At 40.0% G+C, this 12,218-nt stretch overlaps 1 protein-coding gene across 1 annotated transcript in view; it reads right to left on the bottom strand.

The window, feature by feature from the left end:
• Positions 1 to 12,218, bottom strand: part of bbs9 (Bardet-Biedl syndrome 9) — a gene marked incomplete at its 5' end in the record, with an annotated part of 55,361 nt that overhangs the window by 9,824 nt on the left and 33,319 nt on the right. The window contains 1 exon segment of the mRNA XM_035673087.1: positions 4,509 to 4,613. Coding sequence (XP_035528980.1) covers positions 4,509 to 4,613 — 105 coding nt within the window.

Raw genomic sequence — 12,218 nt, 5'->3', positions numbered from 1 at the left:
GCTGCCAGCCAGTGTTCAATCAGTCTTTCCTGTTCTAGACTCTCCTGTAACAGCAGAGAAATTAGACGGACTGAAATGAGTGAAATTCTGGATCCATTAGCTGGTGAAAAAACAAAACAATCTGCTGAATGTCATGACTGCACGCCTTTATTGCATCAATAATAACTGAGAAGGTTGAGAAGGTGCTCCTTTATATAATTAACTACAGAAACATCGAAGTGCTAAACTAATGTTTTAGATTCTTAGCAATAAAATATTTAAGATTTTCCTAGACCCCCTTTCCGTCAAATCAGTGTAATTTCAAACAAATTACAGTTGGATTTTCCTCCCTCAGTTGACAACTTACTGTTTCATTTTTCAAACCTCTGCATTTTTGTCCTCTCTCCAAGTACAGGTGAGGGTGGTGTTCTTGTAAAAACTAGAACAGATGTTCTTGGTTTGAGTCCCATAACAGTCTCAAGGGACTTAATCCAATCTCCACAACCCTACTATAGAATGTCTTTTAATTGTTATTAACAATCCTTTAGTTCAACCTAATACAGTACATAAATGGAAGCTTTTCTGTTTTTATTAAGTATATCTAACAATGACAGCTGATAACAGATCTCTAATGTGCCATGTTACACTGAAGACACAGATACAAATTACCTATCTATCTATTATTAACTTGCCAAAGGACATGGCAAGAAATTAAAACNNNNTGAGTGAAAACTACCTGACACGCAGAGAGTAAAAATGCCAGGGAATTGAAGGCTGCACACACATTTGCATAGAGATCTGCATTAAAATCCATACAGCATGAGTAATGTGCCATATTTTGTTCATACAGCACAAATAAGTGCAGCAGTTTATTAGAAAAAAGACTAAAATTAAATCCTTTCAAAAATTCAGCACCAAAAGCGAATCACTTGTTCCTTGGACAGTGGCCTAACTTTCCACCAAATCTGTTACTAAGTTTTTGTTCTACCTTACAAAACATCAGCGCTGAGAACATGATCTGCTCGGCAGAGGCAACGCCAACAACATCAGCTGGCCTACATACAGTTCGTTCCTTGCAAATGGATTTCAGACAATGTAGTTAAACAAGGAAGGACCTAACAAAAACACTGCAGCCTCCTGGAGACATCAACATATGGAGATGCTGGTCACTCTGGCAAGCTCAAAAAAACAGCAGAAAACAATTAAGACTGCCAACAAGCTCCCTAGGTTTCCACACGCACTGGCTTAGCAACCAATGAATCACGGCTGGCCGTGCTTTATGGAAATTATCTGTACAGTCGCAACTTATCTTTGACTGCCCCGATGAAAATGCCCATTGTATATGAGCTAACAATGTACTGTAAATGCTGACTTGACCACTTGATCCCTCTGAAGTGTGTTTGTGTAAAGCCCATTGTCAGGGTGCTAGGAAAATCACATAGAGGCACTAATGAAATTCTTTCTACATTGTAACGACTACAGCCACCGTCGCGCCTCCTTTGAAGGGCTTAAGGAGTCAACAGTCTTCTTAAATGTCAGAGCCTTTGTAGGGCTTAAAGACGGGCACAGTAGCCACTGGGTGGGATGGTGTTATGTAGGGCGGGTGGTGTAAAGGCGTAATCATCACCCCTGGGTGGGAGCGGAGAAAGAAAGAAAGAGATAGAGACAAAGTGATGCATTCCTCCCATACCGGGAGAGCATTTAGAGGATGAGAGGAGACGAGGCATTAATGGAGATTATCACTGCAGGAACACACAACCACAGGTTCACACACACACACAACACACACAACTACCACCGACACACATATACACACACCAACACCCTCTTAAGATGACCACTTTGCAGTTCACCACCAGAGTTTACAGCAGATCCACATGATGGTTGGATCACTGCTGAGTGTATTAGCGGGAAAACAGAAATGGGTGAGTGCTTTATGTACTCGGGTAGGTAGTAACAGATTATGAACACACACGAGTAAAAAGTATTTTTCAAATGCGTTTTTTCTTTATTTGCCATTTATACCTTTGTTACAACTCTGCTCAACATGCAGGGATTAAGTGTGCGAGGAGCACCTTGACTGCTAGTTGCAGATTGCCCTGAAGAAAAATAAGCATCACCTGTCTTTCCACCGTGATGCAATGATGAATGAAAAATAAGAGGCAGCTTCCGGTAATAATCCCTGGCCACATGTGGCCATTTTTAAACCAAAATCAATGAAGACCTGCTGAGATCTTCACTTTTAAAAACTCCTCTTCTAACCTCTGCAAGCACATTGAAGTAAGTTTCACATATTATAGGTGAAAATGCAGTTAGTTAACGGTTCCTTTTCCGTGTGTAACGTTAATATTTGATGTTGACATTAATGACATTAACTTGTAGCTCGTGGTCTGTTGGGCTTTTAAATGAGTGTACTTTAAAAAAGCAGGTAACCAAATGTAATACTAGTTTGTGACCATATAACCACAGTAGTAATCACACTTTAAAAAATACTAAAATGTAAGGAGTGTTTTATTAACCAGGTACGTTTTTTACTTTAGCTTGAGTAGGTTTCTCAATAGTAATAGCACTTTTACTTAAGTATAGATTTTCAGTCCTCTACCCACCACTGTTTATGTATAGAATAACCCAAATAAATGTCTTCTTTTGTCAGTCTACAACATAAAGATATTCAGTTAATGATGCAAAACAGAGAAAATCAGGAAATCTCCATATTTGAGAGGCTGAAAACAGCATTTCTGTAATTTCTGCGTGAAATATTGCTTAATGATTAATTGCTTGTGAAAATAGTATTTTTCTGCATATGGACTTATTGTTGCGGCTCTAGTTTTAACAGCATTTTGATGACTTATATTTTGACATTTTCATTCCACCAGACCTTACAGAGTATCCTGGTCATATTTTAGAAAAAACTGCACAAACGTCCTTTACATACACTGTACAGCAGTTTTATTGCACTGGTTTACAAATAAGGAGTCATTACAGTAACTGGTAGCTTGTTTATGTCCACCTACATCTCAGATTAGTCCAGAGATACACACGGTTCTGTACACTGACAGATTTAGTATACACTATATACTGCCAAAAGTATATTTTAAAGGTTTGGGCTTGGCTGCTTTGCTGCAGTCAAGAATAATATTAATGCTCGATCGTATATTTTAGAAAATCCTTTTCCTGTTTCAGGATGACAGTGTCCATACGCACAAGGCCAGATCCATAAAGAAATGGTTTTCCCAGTTTGCTGTGGAAGAACGTTGGAAGTATGCAAACTGCAAGTGAGGTCTAATCACCTAAAATTAGTGCTGGACCTCACTTATCAATTGATTTCTCTCAATCTGCCGTCTAAAATACCATCCCTCCTTTCTCTCCACCTTTTCTCCCTTTCCTCCTCCACCCCGGCACAGTTCACCTCCTTACCGCTGTCCCCTAACTCCTAGCCTACCTCAACTCTGTTCACTTTTTTTCCATCCTTGCGTGCCTCTTCTTCCTCCAACTTTTAATAACCCTCCTCCAATTCTTCTTCCAGTCCAACAGGTTCCTTCCAAAACACGAGATCAGCCCTTTACATACTCTACCCCAGCTGCTTGGCTTCCAAGGCTCATTGAAATACTCCTTATTTTCGGCTATTTTTAGCATCACAATAAAGCCTAACAAAAAAGAAACACTTCCCGATATTTCCAGACATTTCACATTAAATGTGCTTCTGGGGAGGGGAAACTGTTCCACCAACAGAGGCCTGCCAAAGCAAATGTAATCCAAGGGAAACAATAGCATGAAAACAAGGATTTTTTTCATGAGCTGCTTTTTGAACGAATGCTGAAATCAGTTTTTTTTAAAAAGGACGTCTGTGACATTTTAAATAAAGAGTGGTTTTGTTGGTTTGCAGAGGAAAGTAATATCTTCCAGAAATATTGCAGGGCCTGGAAACAGATGCCTGGAGGGAACAGGGGGATGAACTGGGCTTGTCTGGAAACAGCCCAGATGTCCTTACGTCAAGTGAGTGCCCCGTTAGCAGCTGGTGTACAGACACAGTTACAGAGCACTGGATGCGATGTTACAGTTCAAACTGCAACTATACTTATAATGTAACTTACATTAATGCTGTTACACAAGGTCCTGGGTTTAATTTAAAGACGTGTTTTGAATTCTAGATATTCGCCAGCTCTGTAAATTATGTTACTTCAGTGTTCAAACAAATGAAAAATCTGATGTGTTTAAGTGCCATGTCAGGTGTTACTGACAGTTGTCTGAGCTAAATGTATGAAGAAAATGAAAATAGCTCTACATAAGAGCATCAGTCAGCATGGTTCTCAGCTCTTACAGAAAAAATAACAAGAGAACACTCAACACTGTTACAGCCAAACAGGTGCAGAGCAAGTTTGATTGATTCTAAACATATTACTACCAATGTTTCTGGAAAACCCAGCTGCCAAAATGTGCCCATCTTGTTAAAATAACAGTTTTGACTGGCACTAAGCGAGCGCACATGGACCTCAGTATTAAACTTGTGTGCGAGTGCATGTGTTTACCTGTCGGCGAGCTGTAGGACACGGTGATGTCTCCGGTGAGGTCAGCAGGGGGGTAACGGCCATTGAGGAAAGCCGAAAACGCCACGACTGTGGAGGAACCAACGCCTGAAGAGAGAGAACAAAGTCATGTTTACATTAACATGAAAAAAGAAAGTCTCCAGTTCCTGTCTAGCAGCTGTTTCACTAACGTATTACTGAAGTAGAGAAACAACAATTAATGAGTTACCATCCATGGCACTACGTATATTACAAGTAAAACGTTCCTCCTTTACCACGCTATCTTTCCTGTTTTTAGTTGCAATCTCTGATGTCTAAAACAGTACGTTCACTCCTCCCCGTCATAGCTTGACATTTGACAACCATCAGCCTGTCAAGTATAAAGCAGAGAAACTTTTTCCCAAGATATTTGTTCGACATTTTACAACTTTTATGACAGCAGAGACATGAAAAGAAATTATATGAGAGAGAGAGAGAGAGAGCGTGAAAGAGGGGGACTGACATGTAACAAAGGTCCCCAGTTGGAGGCAAGCACCTATACTGGACCATTAAATTTGTCTTTTGTGCGTGCACCAAGTGTTTGGAAGTTTAATACTAGATCACTCGACTTCCCTTTTAGAGTAATTTGTGTTATTACAAATGTTATTGTAACTTTAAGTGAGGTTTTCTTACTTCTAGAACAGAAGTTCCGGTTTTAATCTGGTTCTCTTTAAAGAAAGACATTGAACGATGGATAAGGAAACACACACACACACACACACACCAAAACATTTAAAGAGTCAGCATTTTTTAGGTGTGGACACGACAGGATACAGCGAACCCAATACTAACCAGATCCCTTAATGTGTAAACGCGCACACACACACACACACACACACACACACAGATATGCTTATGCTAAACATCTCCAGGCAAGGTGAGGACAGAGGATTAACAACGCTGACCAGAACTTCAACTCGCATCCAAGCGCGTGCACACACAGACACACACAACGGTGAAATTACATGTAGCACAAGAGAGGGGCGATGACTTGTAGCTTCCCTTCAAATACCCTAAAACCAACAGAGAGAGAGAGAGAGAGAGAGAGAGAGAGAGAGAGAGAGGGAGGGAGAGAGACAGGGGGAGAGAGACGAGAGCAAACAAGCAGGAGAGAAAGCAGGGATCAAATACAGACGGAGAGAAAAGGGAGTATATTACAGCTAAATGGCTTCATGCGAGTCACGACACGACACACACACCGCACACACCACACACAAACACACACACACACACACACACACCACGACACACACAGCAACACACAGCACACACACACACACACACACACACACACAGGGCCGGTGTGGTGGTTAATGGGCGTGATGTTCTGGAGCTCGGCTGTTACAGGTGACTGAACCCGTATGTTTGTGTGTGTGTGGCTGGGTGTGGGTGTGTGGTGTGTGTGTGGTGTGTGTGTGTGTGTCCATCCTAATGGAATAAGTGTCTGTGCAATGAATGAAAGTGAGTGTGTGTATTTGAAAGTATTTGTTTTTGACTATAACATTGCATTTTTCTAAATGTATTTATTAAAATATTCAGAACGTCACTGACCTTCATCTCGCATGCACACACACACAGAGAGAGAGAGAGAGAGAGCCTCTCGAGTTGAGGATAGACAGGGCAGGAGGAGGCGAGATGGATGGGAGGAGATGAAAGGAGAGACGACGACACCTCCCCTCCCACAGACAGAGGACAAGATAAACGATAAAAAGCAGACAGAGACTTTCTCCACACTCTGTCAGACGCCCTGACAGCGTGACCTCCTCTCTCCGTTCTTTTCTTCTCTCCCTCCTTCTCCCTCTCACACACTCCTCTCCCCTCTCTAGCAGCCATCCCTTTTTCTTGCTCCTTTCCATGTTCCTTCTCCTACAGCCTCCTCTTATGCATCTCTCTATCGATATCACCACGAGAGCTCAGATGAGTTTTTAAGGCCAGTAGTGAACTCAATACTGAGAGTTTAAAAAATAAGACAAATCTGCCAATGTTCATTTTCTAATACAAACATGGAGTAGTTCAACATTTTGGGGAATATGCTTATTTGATTATTGATCACGTCGCCTGTGTCCCAGTCAAAAAAAATCTGCAGTGACTACAGCACATAGCCAACAAGCATGTACGTACTAATTAACACGATGTATGTACTCTAAGAACAAATTAGTGGTTTTATAGTTAGTTAGTTATAAGCTGGAACCATTTCATCCTGGGTGCAGTTACTCTCCACTGGTTGCCTGCAATCTCACAGTGACAAGATGCCAGTAAATCACTGCTCCTGCAGAGAAATAGTTCCAGCACTTAACTCCCAAAATATTGAACTACTCCCTTTTACTTTGTAATTTAAGAGACTTAAGTGACAGATTTTACAGTTGAAAAATAACGTTGGATATTTTCGCCTGATGCAGCTACGTTGCGTTCAGACAACTTCAACAAGTGTGATGTAGAAACTTGAATCCCCCAGTGCCACCAAACACTGAGAGGCAACTTCACAGTGAAGTAGAAGACATCTTGTGTCCAGCTGGAAACATCTTGTTATATATATATATGATACTAAGATATCTGTAATAATCCAAAATCAGCTGATAATATGTATTGTATGTATAGTAAATTCTATCTTTCCACCACTCTTCGCCTCCACATCGACCTCTCTCTCCCGTCTCCCCACCTCAACCCTCCTCTCCTGTCTCCCCTCAGTTTCTTCCCGTCATCTTTGCCTCCCTTCTTCGTCCATATCCTCACCTACCTTTCTTAATACCTCCTTTCCTTTTCCCTTGCCCTCTCTTCTCCCTCCCTCTCTCTCTCTCCTTCCCTGTTATGCTGTCTGTCAGCAGAAGGCTTTTAACCTGTATGACCTGAAGGTCAAATTGGTCAGACTGGTTTAAGTGCTTTAAGTGTTCCCAGGCCCATTAAGACCAACAAACAACACCAAAAAACGACACAAAGTAATCCCTCCGCCCTCTCTCTTTCTCTCCCTCTATCCATCTCTGCCTCTTTTCTCTTCAGCTTGTCATCATATATTCAGGCACATCTGGACAGGTCAGGGGGCTGCTGTGGGCGTCGGACCTGTGAGCTCCAGGTAACGTGTCCGTCTGTGTGACCCGGAGGTCCAACCCAGTGAGACTGTTCAGACTGGTCCCAGCGTTCTCAGGCACATTAACCCATTAACACCACTGCCAACACAAACAAACTCCACAAAGGAGACTGAAATCCCTGTCCCCCGTTTCACAAGCTCCTTTTCTCCCTTCCTCTCTCTCCCGACTTTCCTCCATCTCTACTTTCTCCTCACTCTCATGAGTTCTGTTTTTCTAACTTTCTGTCACCTTTTAATTTCTTCAACACCTTCTTTAACCCAAAGTTGCACTCTTTATTTCCTCCACTGGAAAGGGGGAGCTATTCTCCTTCTAAATCTGCTTCACTTTTATCTATCTCTCCTCTATCTCCCTACCAGTTCAGCTTCTCCTGCTTCTCTTCTTCTCTCCAACACATTTGTTCTTTCTACCTCTTCCTCTCTCACTGCATGAATTCCCATCTGTGTTTATATACTACATTTTGTATCTGCTTTGTTGATATACGTCAGGGTACAGTGTGCGTATCTGAAGGATTCAAAAGTATATCCACTAGGTAGCAGATGAGAGGTGAATCCTGTATGTATGAGAGATTACTAACTAACTAAACATGCAGAGAGGAGAGTTTGGGGATTGTAGAAGGGACAAGTTCTCTGTTTGTCTTTAAAACTTTCCACCATTTCTGACCTTCCTTCTCTGCCTTCAACGTTCATGTGTGTCATTGCAACTTGCGGTCACATAGCATTCAGCACGTGCACTAAGGCTCCAACTAACGATTACTTTCATTATCTATTAATGTGCAGATTATTTTCACAATTAACTGATTAATTGTTTAGTATAAAATAAAGAAAAATACTGAAAGAAAAAAAAATCACAATTTCCCAGAGGACAAAATGCATTTAAGAAGGTAGAACCAGAAAGTGTTTAACATTTATGCTTAAAATGACTGAAATTATTTATCAATGTCAAAATAAATGGCAAAAATATTTCTCTCAGTTGACTAATTAACTGATCATTGCAGCTCTAAAGGGTACGACTGCTCCAAGGAAACACAGGAAATGTTGGGTAGTCATGATTCACATGCAATGCATGCTTTAAAAAAGGTCCAGTGTGTGACATTTAGGAGGATATACTGTAATATAATATGAATAATTATTGTTTTCATTAGTATATAATCACCATTATGTTTTTATCTACAGACGCCGTAAGTCGCCTTCTATTCCTTTTAAGAAAACAGCATCATGACAGTTTGTGGGGTCAAAGATCAATTCAGTATTATGGTATTTTGGCGAAAATCAGGACTTGAGAATAGTTTGACTATATCTTTCTGTGTAGGTGTGTGTGTGTGTGTGTGTGTGTGTGTGTGCTATCCTCAGGTTATAGTACTTGACAACTCAGGTTTAACCGAGTACTGAATGTTTGGAAGAAGGTCAAGAAGGGTGTGGAGATGGGGAATCGATTCATCAAGGAGAATGGAAGGGACGTGTGTGGTGTGTGTGTGTGAAGTGTGTCCACTTTTCTTTGCCATGTGCAATTTAATAAATATTAAAAGCAAGAACATTCAATGAGGAAAACAATATCTGGAGGGTAAAATTTGCTCTGATGAATTCGTTGTCTGCATACTGCTTCCAATCTGTGTGTGTGTGTGTGTTTGTGTGTGGTGTTGGTGTGTTTGGGTGTGTGTGTTGTTTGTGTGTGTGGGTGTGTGTGTGATGTGTGTGTGTGTTGTGTGCGTCGAAGATCACTACATCTTGGTGACATTCGGAGGCAAAAACGAGGTAATTCTGACTTGACCATCGAGTCGGTTTGTGTTTCCTGTTTTAATAAATATCATCTGTTTGAGTGTCTTGACTCTTAAACACAACCAAACCTGTTATTTTCCAGAGAATAAAATGTTAACAATGGCGTTTTCATTTTCAAAACTACACTTCTGAAATGAAAAACAATGCATTATTTTTACTTTATGTGATTCAAGTGTTTTTGATTAGGCTTCTCATATCATAGTTTGATTGATGGGAATGAATGGTTTGTTTGCAGCAATGAATCATGAAAAATTTGAGCACAAGAGCAGTTCAAACAAACCAAGTGTAAAATCCATTTAAGATTTTGGGACATGAATCCGCTACAGTTATTTCTTAGATATATGTGACTTTAAGCATTTAACTGTAGAAACTGAATTTAAAGCTGATTCAGAAACAAATACTAATAATAAATTTCAAAATTACGTAATCATTTTAGTTTTACTTCTCAACTCTCTTTACTTCTTACATCTCAACCATCTTTTTTTGCTGTTTGATAACCATATAACTTGTGCAAAAGTGGAATTTCATAACCTAGTTGTAAGTGATCAGGTTTTCAGCAGATTCATTTTTAAAACATTGTAAGACGCTTTTTAGGCATTAAAGAATGCAATTTTTAAGACCCATTGTTTACATCCATACTTGGCAGAAAAAATGTATGAAATTTAAAATGGGAAAAAAAGGAAAAAATTGGTATATGTCGTTTTGTTTGTTAATTGTTACAGCATGAGATCAATACAACCCCCACCAGACGCATTTTAAACAACAGAAAAAGGAAATTTTATAGAAAGTAACATTAACTTTCAATTAATAATAGACATTTTTAAAAATTAACGACTCAAAATCCCCATTTTAGACATTTTAAGGGCCTAAATTATTGGGATTCATTGGACTTAGCCTTAGACCTTCCCTTAAGCTTCTGCAGACACCCCTGGTCATGTGTTATGAAAATGAATCCCTTGTGCAGGAGTGTAATAAGTGTTTGAGAGGAGAGGAAGAGAAGCCTAACGACCAAATCAGGAGGAGGGAAAGGATGGAGTAAAAGAGAGAGGCAGCGGAGGAAACAGAAGAAGGTGGAATAGAGGGAAAGTGGAGAGGGAAAGGAAAAATAAAACATTGAGGGACAGAATGATAAATGAAAGAGAGGAAGTACGAAATGAGAGAAAAGTGAAAAGAGAGAAGAGTGAGAGGCAGAAAGAGAGAGAAACAAAGAAGGTAGTGTGTGGTGACAGGGGAATTGAAGTCCGCCACTGAGAGAAATAAAAAACTGGAATAACCAATAAAAGTGAAGGGCGTACTCCCCTCCTCTTCCTCCCTCCTTCCTCCTCCACACAAAACCCCTCCCGTCACTGAACAGCACGTGCACGGCAAACACACGCACACCAATTCACCACTTTTTTATTGTCCTTATTGTTTTCTGTGACAAACCCCCTTTTCAAAAAAGTTGACCATTCCTTGAAGTTTGACCAATTCGCAACTTATCAACGAACACACAACATACACAGAGACAAGTGGTGGAGACCACACTGAGCAGAGAATCAAAGAACGCGCAGCAGCGCACACACCACACACACCACATACACGCCACCCACACACCCAAAAGCAGCTGTACCAGAAGGGCCAAAAACATATACTGTTCCAAGATAGATGAATCTTTACGAGTGAGAGTTAGTGTGTCGATGTGTTCCTTTTATTGTGTGCTTACAGAAATACCATACTCGGCGTCAGCGTGTTGGGGAGAAAATGGCAGGTGAAGAGAGAGAGAAAGAGAAAGAGGTAGGAGGGCGGAAGGCGTATGATGAAGAAGAACAGAAGGATGTGTACACAGCAGAGCAGTGTTGTTGTTATTAGTGGTTGCTACAATAGTGTTTTCTCTAAATGCTGCCAACATTTTCCCACAACAACCCCCAGTGTTTGTCACAGCTACTTGTTATGCTCCCTTTCTTTGGCATTGTTTATATAATACAAAAAAAAAAGGTTAAGAAGTCATCAAAACTTGACATCAGAAATAAAAAAGAAGGGTAGGATAAATGGAAACAAACGAAGAAAGAGGGGTTTGTCACTCGACTTCACACGAGATTTTTGTAAACATTTATATATTTAATTATTATTATTATTATATTTATTAACTTAGGAATCTTTAAATACTCTGGCAACTACTTTAACATTCTCTTGTAGAAAACTCTAAATGGAAGGACATTTATTTGCTGCTTAATCTTAAACTAGGGTCTCTAAATTGCTGTCTATCCTGTATTTAAACAGATGACTGGAAATGATTTTTCTTTAGCCTTTTTTTCCGCAGTCTGCCATCAACCCTTGAACTCGAAAAACTAATATCTGTTAGGACGGGATCAATTTCTTCAATTGATGGTTTTCTTGCTTGTTCTTATGCAATTAATAAATGATTAAATTAGGATATGGCATTGATTTAGTAGTTGAAAATACTACGTATTTAGTCAAGCAAAGTGTTGTTTGGATGTCCAACAGGGTCTGAAAAACCGTCTTCTAAACACACTTCCAAACTCTTCAACTGTGGGCAAGTTCCTTATTTAACCAAATATTTCTTGTAAACTTTTTCAAAAGGACAAGTCGGACATTATGTCCACTTCAAACAACAATTAGCCAAATGTAAGAGGAAGATATGTATCAGGTTTCACCTCCCCTTTTTCATTTCTTGTACACAGCTACTTTTGTGCACTTTTTTGAAGGAGTAAACATTCCAGATTAAAATTATTGATCGCCCGCCGCATTCTCTATGACAAGCCAGGCCTCCCAAAAAAAAAGATTAATGATTCAAGTAACATTTAGTAGGAGAT

Source organism: Morone saxatilis, unplaced genomic scaffold, assembly GCF_004916995.1.
Source record: "Morone saxatilis isolate NCDOM2014 unplaced genomic scaffold, NCSU_SB_2.0 Contig24, whole genome shotgun sequence".
Classification (NCBI taxonomy): domain Eukaryota; kingdom Metazoa; phylum Chordata; class Actinopteri; family Moronidae; genus Morone; species Morone saxatilis.
This window is presented reverse-complemented; position numbering and strand designations above follow the sequence as displayed.